Below are 25,784 nucleotides of genomic sequence, written 5' to 3' on the forward strand. Positions count from 1 at the left end.
ATGTGTTGGAGGTGTCAAGAGCTCTGCTCAAAAGCAAGCCTGCATGCGCGCAGCCATATGATGCGGGGGACAACTTCCACTTGCAAAAAATATTTCTGCTCATTATAGCATGCTAGTAAGGACGATCTGGCCCACAAAAATTTAACGGAGCATCGGAAACATGTGGAATGCAGTTTCTAATGTTCTCAAACTGCTCTGCTTTCAAGTTTAGGGTGTTATTTGAGGACTACAGAGGAAAATGTGGGGAAGCTACATTCCCATCTTTGTTACTGTTCTCTTCCATTGTTTCAAATGGAAGTGGGAATCAGAGCCTGCAGACACTGAATTCAGTAGTAAAACCGACAAGAATTTTTCCTACAATAAAAGCTAAAGGTAGCTACTGTATTACTGTATTATGAAACCTGACCCCCATGCTAACACACAAAACTTTGATGACCGAGCAAATATATATGCTTTATTTTTTATAATAAATTTCATTTGATTAACAAACAAACCTGTTTCAGCAGGTTTAAAGCAGCATAAGGTTTCAGGGCCAGCTACGAAGTCTGCAATTCATCCATTGCTGGTCTGACACAATACATAAGGCTCAGTCTCAATGTAGAGTGATCCTGCCGAGAAAGGAGCTGAGGACTAAACTGATGAAAAGTTATTTGTTTTGTTCTCTGCTGCTAAAATGTGTGTCTGTTGAGGCTTAGGCAGAGATCATCTAAAAGGTTGAGATTGGTGCTTGAATCTTAGGGCAGAACAGGCCTGGCTTTCGTAGCATGTTTTAAGTAGACCACAGTGGAGCCACAATTTGGTTAAAATTGTAGGGAGTAGGAGGTTGGGACCCTTGCATTAAATTAAGGGCCTCTCTACCTTCTCCTCCTCCCTATTTCCATTTGAACACTGATTTGGAGTGACACTGAGCCCTTGGTTCATGACTGATTTAGTTTCCCTATAATGATTTAGTCACCCAAATGTACTGAGGGAGAAATTAGAAACCTTTACTGCACCAACTGAGCAGCAATAATTGCCATGCAATTTGTAAAAACCCTTGGCACCAAGAAAATATCAAAGGGCAACATTCAGTAGTGATAGCAGGGGGGTCTGATGGTGAACTGAAGGAACTAGCGGCAAAGTGGGCGGACTGAGATATGAAAGCAAGCAAACAAACCACATGGTGTTGTGAAGAAGGAGAAGGATTCTGGCACGGGAGGCTACCCAAAACTTACAGGAATGAATGCGTTGACAGTCCAGAACTGGTACCGAGCCAGCATCCCTTTTTGGTACTGTAGAGTCCTCTTCTCAACATGGTTTAAAAATGGGTGAATGAAATATTCTTTGAGCAGGATTGCTCCTATTTCCTTTCCACACACCCCACTCCCTCGAACAAGAGGTCTGGATGCTCTGGACACTGACCTGAATGAGTAAAATGAAGCAGTTTCTTTCCCCAGTGGTAACATGCAGTGTTTTCCCATTGTAGGGGTGCAACACAGAAAGGGGAACCCTAGTCGCTACTCAACTTTCTGCTCCATCAGATCATTCTTACAGTCCCAGCACCCAGGACTCTCCTAAAACTGTCATATGCTCCTCCAAAAGGAAAGATCCCAACCTACAGCCTGAGTTAATTTTAAATAAAAGCAATTCAGTGATGAATAAGTAGGTGCAAAGTGTAGTTCTTTTTATGCCCCATTATTTTGAGAGACCACAGGAAAAAATGCATCACAATCTGGCTCCCAGCCTGTCACCATGAGAATAGCAAACTGTGACCAGGTGGCTCCAATACACCATCCTCATCACTAGAGGATCCTGTCTTGAACCATCTTTTACCACACTCATTCCTTTCTTTAAATTTCCAATAAAGGAAATTTCAGTGTCTCCTTGGGCAGTTTGTGCTAGTGCTGAACAGCTCAAATAGCTGAAGATGCCATTCCTGAAGTTTAATTCCTTCCTGAAGAGTAACAACCATGTCTTCTCTACCTGGCCATGACTTTTTTTTGGGGGGGGGGGTGACAGTGACATGGATAATGATGCCATGTTTAGGGGAAAGAACACTATCAGTGAAGGAGCAATGGTGGTGTGGGTTCAAGGGACATGGGAAGAATAGCAGGGTGGGAATGGAGAGGAAAGCTGAGGGTGAAAATTCAACTGAGCTGGCAGGAATGCAGTTAGAGCAAAAGGACTGCAAGTAAATTGACAATTTTTCAAAAGCCCTGATCTAATAAAAATTATTCTTAAAAAAGAATCTCAAGAGCCATAGGGGACTAGGGAAGGAAAAGCAGCTAAGGGAAGTGGAAGGAGGAAATACATCAAGAGGGAAGCTTTCTAACATGTTATAAGCTTCCCCAATCAAGGTATATTAATGTAGATTTCTTTTCTTTTCTTTTTTGCAAGAGAGCAGTGTTGTTATGAAGGGAAGCTAGCAAGCCACATAGGAGCAACATCTAAATTGCCTGTGCTTGATTTATTTCAAACACAAGGTCAGCTTAACTCACTAACAGCTCATTTCTTCATGTTCCAAGAAGAGATTTGCTCAGGTGCTCGACTTGGCTCCCTTGACAAGATTCATCAACAATGAATCCCAAAGAAAGTGTGTATATATAAGTGACCATGCATTCCTTCCATAGGCGAAGGTGAAGCTAAGAGGTTGTTGGCTGACATCCACTGCTGAAGTGGACTACTTGCAGGGTCATGAAAAAAAAGGTTCTGCTGCAGCAGATCTCCAACTGAGCGCTGGTGAAATGCTGCAGTTCAAATTAAATCTTGGCACAGATCATGGCGGGGGGGGGGGGGAGAGGGGGAGGATGCACATGGCTGGAGGAAGAGATGAAAAATGTAAGCCATGAGCAACTTAGAGATGGAGTGACATAACAAAAACAAATCCTCTCACCAGTAGGTATATGACCTGACTTTACCTTTTGACCTAGCGTGCTTTCGAACCAATCTTCAGCTCAGCTAACAAAAGGACAAGTGAAGCTGCTTCTCTCTACTTCAAGGGTGGGGACTGGATCAGGCAGGTGGGCCAAATCAGTAGCTTCCACCTTCCTCACAGTCCATGTCTGACAGGTGGGTTAAGTCACCCACTTGCCTATCAACTGACATCACTATTATATTAGGTGACTTTAACTCACAAGGGCCTTCAGAAACTCATTTCAAAGCATGATCTTGAGCCAATGATTTGAAAGGGGCTTTAAAAGGCACCACTGATAAGCCCCTTCCCCTTTTGGCTGAGCCAGGTATTTCCTTGCTCCACACCTGACATTTTATATGACATCAAGTGAATGGCATGTACAGCCTGGCAGTCCTCATTAAGCCTGTGGGCTTGAGGTTCCTCATCCCTGCTCTATTTTAAGAAAAGTGTGAAGCAAAAATGCCTTGAAGCACAAATGCTTTCCTTCTTGAACTGTGAAAAAAAAAGCAAAAGGTAGAGACACTGAGTGTCCTGATTTCCAGACACAATCTCCCTAATGAACAGCCCCTAGTTGGAACACTTTCTGGTGCTCTGAAGATTAGGTTTATACTAGCATACATAACCACCATGATCTCGTTTTTTTAATGGTTATGCTCTGTACTTCTAAGCTTCAAGAATTTTGATACAACTCAAAGTGTGCTTTCAGCAGTTAGCATATTCATTGGCAAAATAGGTTTACTATCTCATTTCCTGTTTTCTTTCCATTGTGACATCCGTATAATTTCGCCCCAAATGAATGAGGGGCTTCTCTCTCACTCCACAAGAGAAGGGTGATGCTGCCACCATGACCATTACGGGGTGATTAAGCGGAATTGTGTCCTACTCTCACCATGTCCCAGGAATTCTGAGACAAGTATCAAAATGTACAAAAATATCAAAACATACACTCCACACAAAAGATAAAATACTTTTACAATAGAAAGGTTATCCCCTCTACATAGGGTTTAATCATCCAAATTAGTCATAGCCCAGTGACAAACAGTTATTTATAAAAATGACTATTGGGCTCTTTATTTTATTAACGTGTTTTAATGAATTTGAAATGGGGTGCTATAATTTTTTTCCGCCATTCTTGTTTTGAAGGTATCACCTTACTTTCTAACGAGAAGAAACCAGTCTCGCAACAACTACCAGAGCATTTAATACTATGTAGATTGTGTTTCTTTCAGGAGACTAAATCCGGCATAAAATTAAGATCCATAGGTACATTTACATTAATAAGGGATGATATCTCTTGGGCAATCATTTTCCAAAATGTATGAGCTTCTATAACATGTCCACCTCAAGTGGAAGAAGTCTGCTTAAATTTCTGGCACAGCACAAGCAATTATTAATGCCAATTTTATAGATCTTGCCTAAGTTCTGAGACGTCAGATGTCATTGTATTGCTGTATGGATACAGTTCAAGCAGCTCTCAACATGGAGCTCATGGCAAATTGATTTCCACGTTCAAAGCGGAAAGCTCAAACTTCTGGAGGAATTTGCCTTTGCAGAGGCTTTCCCCATTTCTGTTGGTAGTATTTTACACTTGCAGTATTAATGCATATTAGGATACAGCTATTTTAGAGGACAAGGAATTGTGCCTGAACACAGTTTTTTCAAAATTCAGATTTTTTGAGAAGTGATTGTTTTCTAACTTGCATAGACAGAAAATTCCTTATCTTTGGAAATAAGAAAAATGTAAGTTGTAGAATTTGTTGATTTAACTCCTGAAAGAGAGAATGCCACTATTTTCAAACACATCAAGATAGTAATATGTGTTATATTTGTCTCATCAACCAAAATTTCCAGTTTCTCCATAATAGAGATCAGAGTCTGGATCTCATTCCTAAATAGCTGTGCTTTTTTGCAAATTATCTTCTATCACTGACAAGACTTTACAATTTCAGCCTGATTAAAGTTCATATACCAGCCAGTACTCCCCAGAAAAAAATGGCGTATTACAAACTTGACATTTTGGCAATCTCAGCTTTTTTTTTTTTTAAGTAAATTTCTGCCCAACAAATTTTCTAGCCTTTGTGTGTGTCAGCTGGAAGATAATTTAATAAACACTGAAAAATCAGCAAGAAGCTTAATATCCAGTGGGGTGATGTTGTCTTCAAAACTTTACAAGGTTTCCTGTCAATACACACATAGTACTTGCTGGCTCCAACCTTATTGGCAATCTTAGCTGTTTCCTCCAATGCCCATCTATTCCCAAGATTATGGTGTTTTTTTTAAATCTATATGTTCAAACCTGAAGCACTTATTTTATTATTATCCCCCTCCTTTATTGAAACTCAAAGCAGCTAACAGAAGTTAAAGCCTACACAAAATCCATATCGAATTAAAGCTATAACACTTCAAAACCACAGAAAACAACAAAACAATAAAAGCAACAAAGTCAGATTGATTTGAGGTATCACCCCACACCCCAAGGCTCAGTTTGGGGACCTGATTACAGTGACTCAAGTAGGGGTTGCCAACCTTTTTGGGCCCATATGAGAGAGAGTGTTGTGAGCACCACCCTGCACCTCCCCATCCCTCTCCCTCTGCTAGACAAACAGAAAGAGCAAAAGTACATGCATATGGGTCTCTCAACTATTCCAAGGGTAAATGTGAGGTCTAACAGATTTAAAAACAGAGCCACTTGAATATGTCTGATTTTACACAGTGTCCCCCTAAACCCCACTAAATTAAAGCTTCCAGTAGCAAACTGCACAGTATCAAGCACTGAATGTATGATTTTCACAGTTTAGTCAATGGAGGCAGGTATGACCTGCAATTTGATGATTGTTGGGGGAAGAGGAACCATGAAGAAACTACGCAGTTCCAAGAAGACCAATTTTTCTGAATCTGACACAGGCATGTGTGAATCCCTCCCTGCACATGCCTTCTCTCACACAAATTCATTCTTCCACCCCCACTGGCACCACACCTTATCCTTCCTTGCACCTCTGTTTTCTTCCTCCCCTTCCCTTCTATCATCTCTGTTGCTCTGCTTTCTGCTCAATTGCCAAAGTGAACTTTGAAAAACACAAGGAGTTGAAATTGGAAATAGAAAGGACTATCAGAGGCCTCATGGGCACCAGGTCAAGTTCTCAAGGGTGTCAGTGATCTCAGCTGATAATCCTAGCCTTAGAACATGAATGCTTCTGAGCATGCCCAGAATTCAGATCACTCCACGAAGTGAGATCACAGTCTTCTACAGTCTCACATTTAGGTTTACACAGGTCAGAGGAGCTTCAAAGGAAACTTGAGCCCCTTCACCTGCTTTTTACACTTTTATCTACTGCAAAAATCAGACAGACATGATTTAAAAGACCTGGCCAGTAAATGAGGATCATTCTGCCTATTACAGTTTGCCCAAAATATCAAAATGGCACTAATGATCTAATGAGCTCTCTTTCTATTGTGTAATGTTGACAATTCTACATTATCAAAAGCTTCCAACTGTTCACCTCTTACATTAGATGTGAAAGTCTTCAAGCCTGACATATTTACACAAAATCTGTAACTATTTATAACTATATCAATTTATATAACTCTAAATCCCCCCTTTAAGCTAATAACCTACTACCAAAGTCCAAAACAGGTGCGGTCTTAATTTTCTTCCACATCGGGACAAAAAAACTAACACGATGCTAGGATTAAGTTCAGTTGCAATCATTCACTAAGCCATGGGGCATCAAGGCAGACTGTGGGGGAGACGACAGCAAAGCAGACAACAGAAAATAAAGTCACTGTATGGATAAAACTACTGCCTCTCCCTACAAGAAGATGATCAAACCACATACGACAATAGGCTGCCCATTTCCATTTACCTGTTTGTGGGCGTGGTCATAGGAATTGATGTGGTTGTCAAACTCTTGATGCTTCTGGTACTGCTTATCACAGAGCTCACAGTAAAAATTTGCTCGAAGGTCCTCAAGGGCCTTGGCAATCGCCTTTTCTTTGTCAACATAATCCTGCAACAGCAGACAGAGTCTATTACATTTTGTTTAACTAGCACAAAAACAGCAAAATGGTCAGGAAAGGCGCTATAAAGCATTAAAAATGCCTACTGGCAATAGTTTATTGAGCTGCTACCTTTCAACTCACTGCTTACGCTATACTGGTGTTTTGTTTTTTTAAGCCGCCTGTTTCCATAGGAATGCAGAATCCACGAGGGGCATCCTCTGGCCTCTGCCACTGGCTGTACCTCCTGGCACCAGGAAAGATCATCATGGCAAGGGGGAGACCAACCCGGCCCCATTTATTGGCCAGAGAAGGAGCAGCTGCAGTGAGTTTGTTCCCTTCCCAAGTACAGTACAGGAAAATCTGTCAGTTACCTGCGACTGAAGAACTGAAGGGAAGCACAGGCTCTGGCCTCTGCCATCAGCCATGTGAAGGCTTCCCAGAAAGAATTGGCTATTAAGTTTAATAATTGAAAAAACAAACAAACCTGAATGAACAGTTAAGGTGATAATAATCTGGGTTAAAAGGATCCTGAGTATGCTCTCCCTAGTTCAGTGTCTTTGCAAGAATTCCAGCAACCAGTCTATGGTCCACTGATGGATCCTGTCCCTTGACTGGTTTATAAAGTTCATGTCTTGTGCATGTGTGACCAAATGAGTCTGCACAAAGATGTTTTATCCACAGCAGAGGGAATTCATTTGGGTACCTTGTACTTCTGTCTCAGTTCTTCGGTGTCTTCCTTCTCCACTTCCAAGACCCGCCTCCGTTCTGTGGCATCTTCGGCATAATCAAGCTAATCAACAAAAGCAGAGAGAGATCAGTCAGGCATGCATGCACACTGAGCATTACCCAACCAGTCAAGAAAATGTCACATATAGCAAACATGCAACTGATTCCTCTCCAATGTGAGTCTGCTCTTCCCCACAGTGAGAACAAAACAATTAGCTAATATTTCCATGCTGGCGAACCCCCAGTAGGGACACCAGATGCTATGTAATGGATTTTTGTTTCAAGGAAATTAGTTTTATTTATTTAATTGATTTAGCAAGATTTATACACCATTTAAGGAAAAAAAAAACCCCAACCATGATGATGCACAAAACTAGGAGCCTGACATTAAGGTTTCAATAGGATCAAAAAAGAAAAAAGAAAAAGGAAAGAGGACAGTTCCCCACACAATACTGCAAAGCTTAATCCCTAAAAAAGAAAGCAGCATTCAAAATTTATACCAACCCAGTCTAAGAAATGATTGCATTGTCTTATTCAAAGACAATTCTGTCTACTCTGGCTGACAGTGACTCTCCGAGGTCTATGGCAGGCAGGGTTTTTTTCCTAGTCCTGGAGATCCTTTTAACTGGAGATGCCAAGAAGAGAGCCTGGAAGCTTCAGCACACAAAGCTAGAGTCCCTTCCTGACTATACTGGCTCTGAACTTTTGGAAATCCCAAATTTAATTATTATAAATGATAGCTACTAACAATAGCAGCATGAAACCACCATCCACCTGTCTGGTCCCTTTTAAAGCCTTCTAAATGAACAGCATTCACCACATCTAGCAGAAATTGACACCACATACTTCTGAATTTCCATGAATCTGCTGGCAATTCCAATGGATGGCCCTGGCTCATGTTTTGAGAAGACAACTGTAGCAATTGTAAGGCACTATGATAGAGACTGTATGGTTTTTAATTATAGTTTACATGTCATGGACGACCGGAGTGAAGCTTGAGGATCACAGTTTGGGAACTCCTGGGGTAGGATGTTTGGCTCCAGCTACAAAGCAGAGAAGCCACCACTACTTCTCCAGTGTGCTCAGCAATCAAAATATGCTGCATTCTTCTGACATGATTGTAGTTCATCAGTTCATTAGTTTACTTTCCTAAATTTGGCGAGTTTTGCTCACATCATCAACAGTGTTAACTGAGTAACCTTTCCCACGGCACAAGTGTGGGGCAGTTTTGTACTTTTTAGGGGATAAGCGAGCTGTTGTGCACAAGAATAGTAACAGGCCCAATTAATATGTTTGTTAAATGTTCAATTAAAATTTTAATTTGCTGATTGAATTTGCTAATATACAACTTTCTTTCCAGGAAAAGAAAAGTGGAGGAGGAGAGTGGATTCTGTGTTCTCAATGTCAAGTCATTCAAGATATTCAAAATCTTCAAAAAGCACTCCCCTCCCCCAAGGAGCTCCATATGTACAGAGGCACTGCATTTTTATTATTGTATAAAGCATCTCTATAGCCCTCATGTACATACTGTACATTGAATGATAGATCACTTACCTCCATTTCCATCCGTCCCATGCCCATGACATCATATTTGACGACAATCGGGATGGGATCTGTCCTTCCTGCAAGAGAAGAAAACCGGTTAGGGGTGTGTTGGGTGGGGTGGGGAGAATGATCAGCCTCTGGTGAGTCGCTTTGTACACATTGGGTTTGGGTTGGTTAGAGATCTTGCCTTGGAGTGCAGAGACCAGAAAGCTACAGAGAACCAAACATAAGCCATTCTCACAGCTTACAATCACAAGCCCGCACATTTGGTGTGCCAGACCTGTTCTGCTTTTAGCCCTTGCTGCTGGCAGCTCTCAGCCCAGATATTCTAGCAACTTTACAGTGAGATCAAACACCCTCACACCGGAAGATAAAATAATTATGGGCATGGAGGAAGAACACAAAAGAGAGATTCGGGTGATAAAAGAGAATACTATGTATTCCTGAATGATCTTGGCTGAAGATCAGAAATGTTCTAGTTAATAAAAATGCATTAATGCCCAGCAAGTCTAGCTTTACAAACAAAATACTGAAGTGATGTCAAAGGAAGATAGAATTCTTCCCTCTGCAATGTTAAGCTTTAAGACTTTCAACCAAAAAATTGGCCTCCTGGATTCTGCCACTCTGGGTGTCCTACCCTTTACTTGTAAGCTGTGAAAAGGACTAGTTGCGAAGAAAACTGACTTTGAAACTAATCAAACTATGCTGAAGATTCCGTACGTATTTTTAATTCACTCATAACCAGCCAAACAAAGCAAAATGGGGCAGACGAGCACTTTGACTATCACAGCCTTTTGGGGGGGGTGTTTATTTTTACATCACAACATGCGCTGTGAGTTGTGATGTAAGGCCACTGGAAAAAAGGAGTTACTTACCTTATCCGGTGCATACCTTGAGTGAAAAAACAGAACGTTTACTTCCCTTATTATCTGTCTTGGGGGGATCGGTGTCAATAATATACTCTCTTTGTTATACACACAAATACACATATTATTATACCCTTGGGCTAAAGATGTCCAAGCTTGAGTTGTGCCAAAATAAGGAGACCAGATTGTCAAAATCAATCCATATGGCACAAGAGGTATTGCTTTAGAGAACCCATGTCTCAAAAAAGTTAGCTATCAACACCTTTTGACTTTTTAGAGCTAGTGTAGTCCAGCTGAAAAGAGGGCTGCACTTAAGAGACCTGGGTTCACATCTCACCTCTGTCAAATGACTCGAGTGGCCTTGCCTCTGCTGCTTATCTCTGCAGTATGAATTGTGGCCTTCCTCACAAGATCATTGTGAGGGTTTTTTTTTTAATTAAAAAAAAAAAAAGCTTGAAGAGCTCTTTGCACTTGAAGTGCCATCAAAACAAAAGACAAACCAATTCCAAACTCTCCCAGACATAAATTTAACTTAGGAATGAATATCAGCATGGTTCCAAACCAAACGTCTTATATAGAAGAACCATTTTCAATATATTTATAATTTGGAATGTGGGGCTGAAAGATTCAAATCTAGAAAAACTGGTCTTTCCAATAGCATTTTCTACCAATGTAACTTTTATATAGGTATATGCACATTTTCAGCAAAAAAGGGGGGCGGGGAGGGGATTTTATGCCCAATGGTATAAGAAGCAGTGACTGCAATTTTGAGCAAAAGGACCAAATTCATGATAGCTTATTAAAAACTATACACATTTCCCTAACCCCAAAAAATGTTTGTTTTGTTTTCTTCAAGAGTTGTGATTGTTGTATCCAAGTTTGTGATTGTGGCAGGCTCCTTCATAATATGAAGAATTCATCAGTACTTTTGCTTTCTAAGGCAGTCAAAGTTTTTAGTTTTTCAATTAGCTAGAAAATTGCCATAGCAACTGCTAACAACACCCACCACATGTTGGGAGAAGGGAGGCGGGAAATCAAGTTTGGACAATATTAGAAATTTGATATTTGAAGTGATTCTCCACAAATTTTTGGCAGCTCTAACACAAACATCCCTTCTGAGCATTAACCCCTCAATGAACAAGGATCAGACACGAAAGAGTGCATGAAGAAATGGAAAGGAAAAAAAGGGAAATGAAAAGACCAAGCAGAAAAGATGAAGGCTACAACAGAGAAAAGTAAGCCTAACATATTTGGTGCTCTGATGACAAAAAAAGAAGTAAATTCAGTCTGAAAATTAAAAATTACCACTAAGTTTACCATCACCACAACAAGTCCCGGATCATTATGCTGTAAAAAAGAAACACCATTTGTTAGGCAGGAAACTGTCAGGGACAGAAAACAGGCCTATGGGGCAGGGGGGGGATGTGTAGGGGGAAGGAATGAAAGTGGCGCCTAAGACTTCCTGCCTGCCCGCCCCACCCTTCTTGAAACTGGGAACAAGCAGCAACTCTGGTTTAAAAAGGTTGTGTTTTTTTTGTAAACTGACAACGGAAATATGTCCCCTGATGTTGTTCGACTACAACTCCCATCATCCCTGACCACTGGTCCTGCTGGCTAGGGATGATGGGAGCTGTAGTCCACAATGATCTGGGGATCAAAGGTTGAGAAAGGCTAGTCTAGATCCCCCATAAGCTTTAGGGTGAAGGTTTGAAACATGGAGCCTCTTAATCTATGGGATGGTGCCGTTTAGTATCTAGACTGGTGCTGGAAGAAGAGGGGCCTGGCATCATGCCCCCCCTGCATGAAGTCTCACAGAATAGGGGGCAGACTATTACTTCACAAAAGAAAAACTAGTATGTCAGTGAAAAGATTACGTATATGTTGCAACTTATTTCCCCTGACATGTTAGTTTTCTATGGTGAGGGCATTTTTTATTTTTTGGTATATGAAGCATTCAATCACGTTTCCACCTGGCTGACATTTGCCACTTCACTTAAAGGGCAAGTTAAAGGAGAGGTGGAAGATCTAATTTTACAATTTGTGTTCTGTGTTACATTGTTCAGCCAGGGAAGTGTGGGACACTTAATAAGAATGATGAACGACAGAGGGGGGGGGGTTAAATTTTCCTGCCACCCACACCAATATCACAATTGATTGTATGCATTTCCCAGCAGAACCAGCGGGTCAGGAGGGGAGAGGTGGTTGATTTATACTGGGAAAACAATGCATGAGAGAAGAAATTAAACTGATCCAATTCTCTAGTTAGCCACTATGGCAACTTGAGAATCTGGATAGACTCGGAACATGTGTCACAAAACAAGAACACAGCTAGCTGTAGCAGTTTCCTTGTAAGAATGTTTGACAACTGCCTGTAAATACATCCACCATGGCCCCTGCTCCATACCTCAATGTAAAGTCATCCTTTCCTTTCCAGAAATTCAAATATAAGGGCAAAGGCTGTCAACTCTACACACCTGGCTTTAAATGTATTACACTGCCAAAGTGAATCACAATTTATTCAATTACATTAAAATTTATGTGGTGCTTTGGGAGCAAAAAAAAAAAGAATGTCCCCCAAGAGCTACTTACATCATTATTATTTTAAGTTATTTTGAGACAAGAAACTGAATGAAATAAGCTGCAAAAAATAAATAGAAATAAATTACAGAAGAGACATCAAGCATCTGCAACATAAAGCCAGCTAATAAGGGATTATGTCCTTCAATGCACACTGGACCCAAACCATTTATGGCTTTGAGGGCAATAACCAGCACCTTAAAAATTGGGCTCAGAACTAAACCAGGAACCAGTGTAGATCAAAGAGTGCTAAAATAACATGGTCTGAATGGGAGGCCAGGTCAGCACCTTAGGAGCAACATTCTGCATGAGTTGCCAGTTCTGAAACAAATTGCAGTTGTCTAAGCTGAATGTGAGCAATGAGTGACAGTGGCTGTATCTGCCTTCTCCAGGAAAAGGCCAAAGATGGTACACTGTCTTAAGCTATGCGGAAGCACTTCTGACTATTGCCAAAAGGAGCCAAGGAGAAAAGCCGGGCTCAGAAGCACTTTCAAATTGCAAACCTGAGCCCTTCGAAGGGAGTGCTTCCCCTCCAAAAACAGGTGAAGCACACAATCTTGGAGCAGGTTTCTCATTGACCAAGGTAACTTTGTCTTGTTTGGGTTTTCAGGTTGTTAGACCACACCCTGCTCCCAGGCACCAGTTTAGGGTTTCAATTGCCTTCATAGAAGAACCCAGTATTTGAGTTACATGTCACCCACATACAAACAACCCCACACTCTAATTCTCTGGACAACCCCCATCCCCGTTGTTTCATTCCAATGACAAACAGGATAGAAGACGGGGAACATGACAGCCCAATGGCCAAGGACTGTCTTTCTGAAACCTGCACTCCAAGAAGGACCAGAAACAGCACAAATCACTGCCCCCCCCCCAGCACCTGGTTGGCCAGGTAATCCTGAAAAATACCATGGTTGATGGTTGAAAGGTCCAAGAGAACATAGGTGTACCCCCCAGTCCAGCAGAGGCTGTCCACCAATGCAGTCTCAGTCCCTGGGCCCAGAAACCAGAATGAAATGTTTTGACGTGATCTGCCATCATCCAATAACTTTGCCTTTGCCTAATTAGCCCACAGTTGAATGGTTTTTTCCTCCCTGGTTCCAGAATCACCCTTCTGAAAAAATCAGAATCTATACTTCTTGGTATAGTGAGGCAAAGTATTTCCAGGGCTGCAGTGTTAAGAAATAGAGTGATGCTTCACGTCCTAAGGGTAAGCTCAGTTGGTTAAGAGTGTGGTGCTGATAACACTAAGGTTGCAGTTTCGATCCCTGTATGGTATAGCTGCATATTCGGGTTGGACTGGGTGATCCTCAGAATCCATTCCAACTCTATGATGCTATGAAAGGGAGCACCTGACTCTAACAGGTACCACTTTGACGGAGATTCGTATTGCTTCATTAGGAGGGATGCTGCAGACTGATCCCATCACTAACAACAAGCTCTCCAATACAGCACGTTAATTGATTGATTCAGGCAAAGGAATTAATAGTTAAAATCTGTTAACAACTTCTTCCATTTGTGTGTGAAAGAGACCATTTCAGTCTTATTTGTAAAAAGAACAAGTTGTTCTTCAAAAGGCTTAACTTCTAAGATGGGAGCAATGCTTGGCCAGATCTCACTCAGCAAAATGGAAGTGGGGAGGAAAGCAGATGGTGCTTTCATGCCTTCTTTTGGGATGCATTTTTCCAAGGAGCTCAGAGCTGCATACTGTATAATGAAATGCCCAGGCTGTCTTCCTTTCCCCTCAAGGTGCTGGCCAGACAATGAGTTGCCTTTAGGCTAGAGATGTTAAATTTCAGATGAGCCAGAAGGTGAAAATGCTCACTTAATAAATATGTCCAGAGGCAACACACATATTTTTGCATCACCAATAGCAGAGAGAGTGTTTAGAAATATCCCAGCCCTCATCATTCAAGTAATATTTCCACATAGTGCCTGCCAAAATCCTTTCAACAGCACTAGAACCAATCTTCCCTTGTCAACTCCCCCTTTATCGTCTAAGCCCCTTCCCGATTTGCCATTGCTTAAGCCTCAAAATCCCTTCCAAGTAACTTGCCAACAAATTTCCACATCATCCAAGTTCTATAAATAAAACTCATTTGCATAAATATGTGTGCGTCACTTTGGGGGCCTTAAAAAGGGTCCCCAAAGCAAATGAAATAAAAACACATTAAATTTTATTTTCTACTGACTAAATAGGCTACTACCATCTATATCACATTCTTCTCCCTCCCTCTCTTCCTTATGTGGTGGGAAATCAAAGACTACAGAAGATTCTGTCATGTTCTCCTCTCTTTAGTCAAGTTGTTTGGCAGTGCTGACATAACAGAACTTGGGCAAAGGGAAGGGAATTACTGAGTCTTATAGCAAGAAGGGAAACTACTAGCCTGCAGAAGAAGTTGCTCTTGTCCAAATGCCAACCCCTTTTAAGATGAAACCCGAGATAGCTTTTTAAACAATGTACAAGGTATTTTTACAGCCTGATATTCTACAGCTTAAATACTCCACATACACCCTATGCCATTTGCACACCCGTGACAGAAACACATGCTTGACCTTTTTTTTTTTTTTTTTTTTTTAAAAAGAGGAACTCCAAGTTGCATTCCTCATACAGCACCTGCCTTAAGCTTTGCAAATATCTGAAAGATAATCTAGCAAGACATGTGGAGGTGGAGAAAGAAAGCAGGCTGTGTGAAGCCTCTGGGTCGGTCCCAGCAGGTGTCCGCTCTCGGAGTTCTCACATTTCCTTGGGATTTAAAGAAACAGAAGTGCTTTTTGAACATTAAAAGTTTGCATTAGAAAAAAAGGAGCAGGGCTATCTTTATTCATTCATTCAACTTATACACTGCCCTATACCTGGAGGTCTCAGGGCAGTTCACAACAAGAGCACAACATATAAAATCAAACCAAAAGCAATACTGCCCCCCCAAAAGCCACATTCTAAAAGGGTGTTAGATGTCAATAAGATCAACCAAAGGCCTATGTTTTCAGTTGCTGTGCAGTAATGACCAATGCACTGCATGCTCTGTAGTGAAACCCCAAGTTACAGAAATCCCTCTCTCCATTGGTTCCAGGCAAGACCAGTGACATCTTGCAAACACCTGAGGTCCAGGGACATGATTTGCCCAGCACTGGCCTGAGTACCAAGTGAAGGAGTCTAAGGCACTGATCCTGCAGGGATAAAGAGCTGGGAATGGATGTCTGTGCCTGACAAAAGCCCCTTCCTGCTGCAGGTTGCTGGATGGGGGGCTTGGGGGCGTGCTAATATAGAAAATACATGCATATAACCAGATATGCATCTTGGCTTACAAATAATACAAAAGCATTTTTGCTATCAGCATGAGTGTTGGAAGGGACTCTGAAAGGGGATAGCCGGACCCAGGGGGGTGTTATGCAATTTCAAAAGGAGTGTTTTACTAAAAAAAATGGTGTGAGTATTGTACTGAATCCAACATGTGTGTGCACCTGCACACCTTCTCTCTCCCGACTCTTGCAGCAGCACACTTTCTTCCCTTAGTTTCTCTGTTTTCCTCCACACAGTCTGCCAGAGCTCTTTCCTTTCCTTTCTATCCTCTTGGCTTCTCCACTTTCTGTTCAAGAGCTCTGAGACTTACACAGAGCTGTGAAAGGAGTCGTTTGTTTGATTTCCTGCTTCAGCTGTTAGGTACTTTTCAGGGAGAATGGCAGTGTGTTTTTTTTAAAAAAAATTTTAGGGGGTGCTCTCATTTTGACTCAAGAAAATCAACATTTTATAGTTCAAATCGGGGGGGAATAAATACAGTAAATGGACAAAAGTACAAAGGTTCACAAAATTTCTGGGGTATGCGTACCCCTGTGTACTCCCCCACCCCACCCCCACCCAAAAAAAGGACTGGAGAAGGGTAACACTTGTGATCTCATGATTAATGTGAGGGAGATCTCAGAGGCTTAATGGCCCAGAGGTTTAGTAAGGATGAGCCAATGTATGCTACAAGCTCACGTGCTCTGCCCTCCCCTCTCTTGCTCTTGGACTCTGTAATGGCCATGAGAAAGAGAAGGGAAGCATGTGCTAATAGTATTGATTAATCACAGTTTAGCATTATGTGCAAACCCAAACTACAGCTAACCCAAACTATGGCTAATCTTAATTATGGTTCACCAAAGCAAGCCAGCTTCCTAAAGACAGGTTTGAAGCTGTCTTGTTTAACAAGTCACAGCTAAGGGTAACTGCAGTTTGTCTGGGTTCCGACATTATGTTTAATCAAAGAGAGAAGAGAAAGCCTCTGAATACCTTCTCGTGGATTCATAAAAGTAAATGAGGAGGAGACCAAATGCATAAACCCAAGGCTCACACAGGACTGTCCTTGGTTTAGTGTTATGTGCAAATATAGCTGTTGGGTAATCTTGAGTCTAAGTTCACCATCTATAAATTAACTACCTAGTCACAGAGCTGGTGTAAGGACAGAATACAATCAAAGATCACTTGTGTCATTTAAAAAGCTACAGAAATGGTAACCAATAGTGAACATTTCAGGTTTTAGGATTTACAGTTTAAATAGAAGTGACAACATACATGTGAAAACAGAAATGGCTTGACATGTGACCGGGGTGCACAAACAAGCAGAACGATAAGCTGCAGTGGCCTTCACTTTCTATAGCAAATATGGCGGCAAAGATGTGGATGGGACAGCAAGATTTGGCTTGATATGCTAAGTAACCTAGAGTATAAGGCGGCATATTTCTATCAAGCAGGTGGAAGTCCTTGGAGGAATGATTTTAAAAAACCACACAAAATGTATGTTAGAAGTTGCCTTGTGAGGGCTTGGCCCTGAAATGGCAGGCTAAAAAATATCTTATATGAATATATTAGCCCCGTTAACTTAAGGATTGCACTCAAACATGTAATGAAGACAGCTTAAAGCACTGAGTTATACAGACAAGATCATGCCAAGCGGGTGATCCCTGCTCCCTCATTCTCCATGCCCATAAGAGAATACAAAAGGAGTAGCCACAACTGGGGGCAAAGGTCAAACACACTGGTCCTTCAACAGCAGCTTGGCTGGATGTTCAGCCATGAGCATGCACAGAAAGATGTGTGCAGACAGACCATTTCAGAACTGGTTCAGTGACGTACGAGCATATCACAGATTTAAAATACTTTATTTAAAAAACAAACAAGCCATATGAGCAAAAGATCCTCTTTGGGGAATATTTGGGAACCGGTTATCCAGAGTCTGTGAATATGTGCATCCTGCGTAACTGATTCTAAAGCATGCCCTGTTAGCACCTGCCAACTTTTTACTTAACCAAGGAAACTTGCTCCAACTGTTAGAAACCTAGTTACAATCATACCTCTGGTTGTGTTCGCTGTGGGTTGTGTTCGCTATGGGTTATGAACACGGCAAACCCAGAAATACCGGAACGGGTTGCTTCCGGGTTTCGGGGCGCGCGCATGTGCAGAAGCGCTAAATCACACTTTGCGCATGCACAGAAGTGCCGAATCGCGCCGCGCACATACGGCACTTCAGGTTGCGCTCTTTTCATGTTGTGAAAGGGCCTCCGGAACGGATCCCGTTTGCAACCAGAGATACCACTGTACAAAGTTTCACTAAATCTACCCAAAAGTCACATTCCACATTTCTATAATGCTTTTAGTGCAGGGGTAGCCATCCTGTTTTCCTCCAGATGTTGTTGGACTCCAACTTCTATCAGCCCTGGATAGCATGGCCAATGGTCAGTGATAATAGGAGATCTAGTCCCGCTATATCAGGATGGCACCCATGCTTTGAATAGAGAGTTGTAGAAATAATTATAATAAATAATATTATTAATTAAATTTCTATACCGCTCTTCATCCAAGGATCACAGAGTGGTTTACAATATGGAAACACAAAAATACATAACATACTAACACAAAAAACACCCTCACATTTTAAAAGGTCATAAATTGTTTAATTAGCCAAAGGCCTGGGAGAAGATATTTTTACTTGGTGCCTAAAATTATCCAACGAAGGTGCCAGGTGAATTAGGGCTAAGTCACACCCACACTGCCAAGTCAGAGTTATGGAAGATTATAGATGGCAGTTGGGTGAGCTTAGGTCAAGGTGATTCAGGGAATCCTCAGCCCTAACCCTTTAGCTATCATGCTACACTAGCTCTATCTTGCCTTAGCTGAACTCACTGCTATCTTCAACAAAAGGGTGTTAACAGTGTCCTCTTGGGGTTCTTTCAAACTTCTGAAAAGGGTGACTTTTCTTGCAGTGTAGCAAAGTCTTTTCAAGGGAGAGGTTCGATCTCCAGGGGTTGTACTAGATGATCCTCAGAGTCCCTTCCAACTCTATGTTTCTATGACTCTATAAAAAAAATTGAGACATTGTCCTTGGATGCTTCACATATACTTTCCAGGTTATAGCTCAGCCTGAATATGGCCCATCACCTCTTTTCACACACCCACACACAAGTGTATGGGCAAAAGTGTAATTTTTCATAAATATTACCCCCATGTTAACAATGGCCCATACCAATGCAGGCACAGCTTTTCCAGAAGCAGAGAATCAATATTCAGAAGTCGCAAAAGGCCAGATAAAAACAGGAATGGGGGTGGCCAAGGTTCCTCAACCCTGAACAATTATGATAAAAGCTATAATTTGACTTGCAGTGTGGCAATCTCTGCCTTCTCTTGCTGGCAATAAAATGCTACAAGTACTTGGTCATAATGCTATCCTCATTTATGAAGCCAGCTTCATTTTTAGCTTGTTTGTTTCTGCTTTGTTCTCCTGTTGAATATATTCATGTGATCTTTTGCTTTCATTGTCTATTCCTGCCACCTTCCTTTCTTGTACCAGTACAACTATTATTGCATGCATTGGTTTCACTATGAATAATTTACCTCCTCCTTGCTGTCTTCCAACATCTGGTCCCAGATATGAAAGCATATGCCAGTCACGCTCCTTTCTGCACAACTGGTTTTATAAGTCAAGAGGTACAACAAAATATCAGGCTGACTTATAGCAGGCTCCTCATAAGTAGCTCTTTGCTCTTCAGGAATGGAATACTTCTCCTTTTTCACAAAGGACTTTCACCTTGAGGTGTACACATCTCAAACAATACCTGGCCTAAAACATCTAGATTTCTTCCTATATTTAAAATATGGCAGCATATGCATTGTTCTTGGCTGTGCCACATTATCTTGACAGGAAGGAAAGTTCCATCTATATTATTGAGATATGAGATATATTATATGATACGATATGATATGATAATTTTCAACTTGTGAGTTGCTTAACACTGTAACCTCTAGGTGACGTACAATAAAAAGTTAACACAAGTCAATGTAATCATATATTGAAACAGATTATTATTGTTATTGTTATTAGCCTGGGAGAAAATAAAAACCTTCACCTGTTGTCAGAATGGCATTAATGCAGGAGCCAGATGAGTTGGGGAACACATTCCACAAAGCAGTGGGTCACCACTGAAAACCCTCTCACTGTCACCCTTTGCACCTCAGAAGGAGAAGGGCTTCTGTACATGATCTTAAGACCTGGGTAGTTCCTTGTGAAAAGAAGTGTTACATCAGGTAACAGGGCCCTAAGCTGTGTAAGGCTTTAGTTTATAACAGGGCGGCCCAAATTTTCACATCAAGTGGGCCACAAGAGTAGTTTGATACAGAACTCACAGGCCACACACTGCCTTGTCAACTGGGGGCGAGGAGCGAGGCCAAAATTTGAGGACTCTCCAGCCCTCACCCTGCCTTCCCAAAGCTGTCTAAACAAGGTGCCAGGCTTTGGGAAGGAGACATGAAGCTCTGGCAGAATCCTAGACCCTCCCACCTCCTTCGGGAAGCTGGAAAAGCACTAAGTAGGCTTTGGGAAGAAAGTAGGAGGACTCTGGGTCCCTGTCAGAGCCCTCATGCCTCCTTCCCATAGCCCAACACTTCACTTTCCTGGCTTTGGGAAGGCAGTGTGAGGGCTCAGGGGGAGATGTCCAATGTTCCCGAGGGCCGCCCCCCCAAAAATATTGAGGGCCACACATTGGACCACCCTGGTTTAGAGGTTAAAACCAGCACTCAGGCTGGGCCTGGAAACAAATTGGAAGCCAGCACAAGCAGGCAAAGATTGGCATAATATGATCATAATGCCCTGTCCCTGTTAATAACGTCATAACTACATTCTGCGGCAACTGAAGTTTCTAAACTGTGTTCAAAAGCAGCTCCACACACAACACATTGCATGAATTCCAGGCAGACGTTTACTAGACCACAGACCACAAAACCCAGGCTATCTACATCAAGATAGGCTAGTCACCCAGATATGTCTTAATGCTTGTAAAAGACACACAGCACCAAGGCCATTTGTAGCTTCTGTGACATAGTGGACCCAGGAGAGCCCCCAAGCTATGAACCTTTAGCAGAAGTGCAACCGTCTCCAGAACAGATTGGATACCTCTCATACATGAGTTAATTGGTAATAAACTATATCACTGGAGATTGGAAGGTAGTAGAGAGCACGTTTGGGTTGATCTTATATGGCCTGTCTGTAGCACTATCAAAAGGTAGATCAACCAGGTTATCTAAGTGGACACTCATGCTGTAGACACAAGTCAAGCAAAAGACAAGGGACATTTTAGGGAAATAATGAAAGCCACAATAGTAAGATGGGAAGAAGCAGAGACTGGGTAGCAACTCAAAAACAATGATTTTAGAAGAGACCTCACTTGTACCTCCCAACCAACCAGCTGAAAATAAGGATTATCTGCCCCTTCTAAAGAAACCAAACTCCTTCCTTGTGGGAAGACTCCAAAGAGGCCATGTGATCCCCAAGCAAACCTAGGTCAGTAGCCCAGAGGTAGCCAAGCAATGGAACATGACCTGAGTTTACCATCCTTTCCGGAGCCAAGAAGCCTGACCCCTCTAATGGGAGACCCTCTAATGGGTCTAGTGTTGAAGGGCCACGTCACTTCAATGGTGGTCCTTGGCAGAGGACGACCCTAAGCAGGGTCTGTGTGCAGCTTTTTGCAAAGGCCTGCCATTTAGGAATGCAACTTCAGGCACCGATAGCACATTCTCAACCACAAGCAACACTTCTGGTTGAGCCATGCCCTTATACAGTTCAAATAATCAACGCTTTCCACCTTGGGGGTGGGAATGAGCTGCCTATTAAACAAAATTAAGGTACTATGCTAGATAACCATTTTGCTACATCTTCACTAACAAGGACAAAGTGTTGCTAAGCAGCTGAAGTGGTTGCATTCTGCTTTTCAGAAAAGGCTGAATCACTGTTCTTGTATAGAACACTATATAACATGAGAGGACAAAGAAGCCACTCTGAAATAGGCATGGAGGCAAGCTGCCCACCATTATTGGAAACGGTGGAGTGATCTGAGGAAAGTGGTCTGGAAACAATGCTTGCTTAGCACTGTTTCACCCACTCTAATGCAATTCAATAACTTTTTAAGCACAGTTTTGTACTTGCCATTACACTGTTACAGGAGCAGAACTGAGTATTTTAGTTACAGGTAGGTAGCCGTGTTGGTCTGCCATAGTCAAAACAAAATTAAAAATTAAAAAAATCCTTCCAGTAGCACCTTAGAGTCCAACTAAGTTTGTTCTTGGTATGAGCTTTCGTGTGCTTTTGAGTATTTTAGCTTAACACTGACCAAAATCAGTGGCTGCAGTTGAATATAATGATCAGCTATAATGATCACAGTTTATTATCTAAACCCAGAAAAAGCATTTACTGAAACAAGCCAATTTTAAGCCATGTTTTATTAAATTGGCTTGTTTCAGTAATCCATAGTTAAGACTACCGTAGTCAGAGTTTGCCCAGGTTCAGATAAAACACTAAACCATGGTTAACTGCAGCAAAAGCTTGCTCTCTCCTCCATGTGGCTATGCCTATGGGTTGTTCACATAACAATAAAACATACTTTGTTATTATCAGATGCAGCCAATAACTGGGATAGGATGAAGAACAAACATTTTCTCAAGAGGCAGTTCAACAGTGGTCCTTTTCCTTACCAGACCATGCGTGAAAACACTGACAAAATTGCTCTTGACCTAACTCACTGAGCCTTTTAAAATGACCCATGTTTAAAAGTCCATCCTATAAACATTGTTGCTGTTAAAATTTATATCCTGCACTTCAGCATCTAGGTCTCAAAGCAGCTTACAACAATAAAAATATACAAAATTTAGAAGAAATTAAACCCCATAAATTTAAACAAAGAACACCAGAAAAAATTACATCAGAGAAGCATTCATGATGCAAAGACTTCCTGAAATAAAGCGATTTTAACCAGACTTCTGAAACTCAGCAGAGACAATGCCTGTCTGAGTTCTGGTGGGAGTTCCAGAGTTGGGCCCACAACACTGATGTCATAACCTCATTCATATGAGTTGCACTTCTGGTCCATGGACGACCACCAAGCTCCATCAGATGATCTCAGTGATCAATTTGGCATATACAGGGAAAGGCATTCTGGGCCTAAGTTATTCAGGGCTCTGTAGAAAAACCTTGAACCTGGCCTGGTTGCAGATGGGAAGCCAGTGCAAGTCTTTTAACACCACTCTTAAGAAAAACACACAGGAATATGGAGCATTCTTTCTATTGGTACACTCAGTAGACAACAGCAGCTTAGTTCTCCAGGCTACCATCACCATTTCAAATGCACACACTCAGGCTGCTAAAAAGGAATGTAGGGTAACACAATGATGTACCTACATCTGCTTTAGATATGGGGGATGTACAGATGCTACCAGAAACCTGGGCATTCCCAAGCACGTCTGCAAAACATAAAGCATTTCACCACCATTAATGGTGGGAAGGCTTCCTGTCTCTAAGTAACTTGTGGGAGCCTTCAGACCAATAATTACTGAGTATCACTGGCAATTTACCTCCAGTTTATTGTATGAGTTTGTATACTTGACTAGTAGCAGCTGAATCCAGCAATCATTTTGAGCTTTCCAGAAGCAACTGTTTGGAGTTTAGTCCTCTAGAACAGATACGGCTGGTCAAAATGCACTTTTCAACTGGGGACATTTCCCATTCAATGCAGAGGAATATGGGATAGTAATTCGTTGTCTGCTCAACACGGAGCAGAGAGGAACATTAATTTAATCTTCATTCAAATGACAACTTACAGTGAATAGGAGGAGTATTTAATTGCTAAAATGAAGGTGGAAGCAGAAAACTGGTATTTGAATAGGAAGTGCAGCTTCACCCCAAATAGAAATGCTTGGGTATCTCTCCTTCTGCTCCTGATTGATAGGTGATTTTGTTTCAGCCTCAGCACTCAGAAAATATACAGAATCTTAACAAGAATAGAGGTGTGCAAGAATTAAATTTTAATTTGTGAGAGGGAGAAATGGAGATATCATGGATGTCCTTTGCTGCCAATGTTTCATTTTTACCTCCTAGCTCTCTGCACAGGACTGAATACATTTAAATTCCTCTGGCATCGGTATCAAATGCCTTGATATTCTGACAACCAGATGTGTAGATAGGAGAATCAAAGTCAGCGGAGTGCATCTAAGTGGTGCATCTAAGCAGAGTATATACTGCGTTAGCAGAGAATTGGTAGCTGCCGCTAAATCCCAATGAGAGTTGCATGACCGCCATACCCATGGCAACCTCTGAATAGTCATCCATCTCAGCTCTCTGCCTTTAACTAGGAGATTGTGTAAAGCCAGCAACCACGCTCAGGTTTTTTTTTGGGGGGGGGGGTTTCAAGCTACCGTGAACTGCAGCCTGTCTCTCTTGTTCATTTCAAAACCCATGCACTGGGTTTCAGAAACTACACCAATATTTCTAATGTGGGGCTTTGGTGCAATTGGCAATGTACTGCCCATGCTGATCCTGCAAGTGTGCTCTGGAATGTGCAGAGTGTTCCCTGGACACACTTATTCAGCACAATCCCACACTCTCAAATACCTGCACCCAGGAAGGCCTAGCTATATGGGTGAGCTGGAAGGAGGAAGTTGACAAGAGACAGTCCAGCTGCATCTATGACAGTACTTCTCTGCCAACGACTCTAGATGAGGACAGTGGGGGCCACAATAATTACGATTAAACCAATTTTATTCCCCTCACCCTCTCTATTTTCCTAAGACACCAGTGTGGCGATGTTTTGTTTAAAAAAAGGAATTTAGGGAAGCTATTTGATTCTTCAGTCAGAGCTGTCTCTCTTGAGGCATCTTGATAAAATGGCTCTGCTGTATACATTGTACCGTAGGAAGCTGACACGGAATATAATTATTTCAAGAGGATGTCTATGGATTACTCAAACCGGTATTTCAAACTAATATTAACAATCATTCCACTCAACTAGCTCCCATTTGCTAGGGGCTGATTTGCTAGGGGTTGTGGTGCTGCAGCTAGGCTGCAGAGTCCAAAGATGCTGCAGTGTGCTGTTTACTGACCATTATAAAGCCCCTCTACACACGGGCCTTTGAGATAGACTGGGCTGAACTGGCCGACTGAATGAACAAGCAGGCAGCAAGAGTATTCTTCTCATACAAGTGGCCATTCAAAAAACACACAAGGAGATTGTTCAAAGCCTTGCAGGAAAGTTCCCAAAATGCACTGGTGGAGGAAAAAAATGTCTGCGGGAAGCAACCCCCTTCCCCTCACCTCTTGAATGGCCAGGACACAATTCCTTGGCCATACAACAACTGGAATACATGGGAGTGCTGTTCACTCTTTCAGCATTCCACAAGAGGCTGGGTGTGGTGATAAGAGGACTTAGTTCATTATGCCAGAATTGTAAATATGACTTCTAGGCACAGCTCCAGTGCAGGAACTCAGAATATACTTTTCATGACAGAGGGAGCTGCAGTTCACACCTCCAATGATGTATAAATAGTGGAAGTTAACAGAATAGCTTTGAACTGGAGCTTTGGATAGCAGGGGAAAAGGCACAAAACTGAAATCTGAAAAATTACATTTGTTTGATGGTGTAGAGAGAATGGTGTAAAACAACAGTTCTCACACTGAGGGGTGCCTGCCATGGAAAAACCCCCCCTGTGTGTGTGTGTGTGTGTGTGTGTGTGTGTGTTTGCGCATATGCGTGTACAGAAGAAGATCCTATAGAAAGAAAAACCAGAGAGACATCCCTCCTAGCTTAGCATTTATAAACATGGAAGGTGCAGAAGAAAGTGACAGCTTTTGACCACAACAATCTTCTGCCTCTTGCCTTCTTCC

The 25,784-nt window shown here is 41.9% G+C and overlaps 1 protein-coding gene across 8 annotated transcripts in view; it reads right to left on the reverse strand.

Moving 5' to 3' along the window:
• Nucleotides 1-25,784, reverse strand: part of GPATCH8 (G-patch domain containing 8) — a 78,838-nt gene that overhangs the window by 15,058 nt on the left and 37,996 nt on the right. For 5 of the 8 annotated variants that reach the window (XM_033168963.1, XM_033168964.1, XM_033168967.1 and 2 more), the window contains 3 exons: nucleotides 9,173-9,240; nucleotides 7,596-7,682; nucleotides 6,757-6,900 (listed from right to left, as the gene is read on the reverse strand). In XM_033168963.1, the coding sequence (XP_033024854.1) occupies nucleotides 6,757-6,900; nucleotides 7,596-7,682; nucleotides 9,173-9,240 (299 nt within the window). Of the gene's footprint in view, nucleotides 1-6,756; nucleotides 6,901-7,595; nucleotides 7,683-9,172; nucleotides 9,241-10,038; nucleotides 10,055-11,334; nucleotides 11,377-25,784 lie in introns of all 8 variants that reach the window. The other 3 variants (XM_033168969.1, XM_033168970.1, XM_033168968.1) reach the window with 2 other exon arrangements.

Source organism: Lacerta agilis, chromosome 14, assembly GCF_009819535.1.
Source record: "Lacerta agilis isolate rLacAgi1 chromosome 14, rLacAgi1.pri, whole genome shotgun sequence".
NCBI classification, from domain to species: domain Eukaryota; kingdom Metazoa; phylum Chordata; class Lepidosauria; order Squamata; family Lacertidae; genus Lacerta; species Lacerta agilis.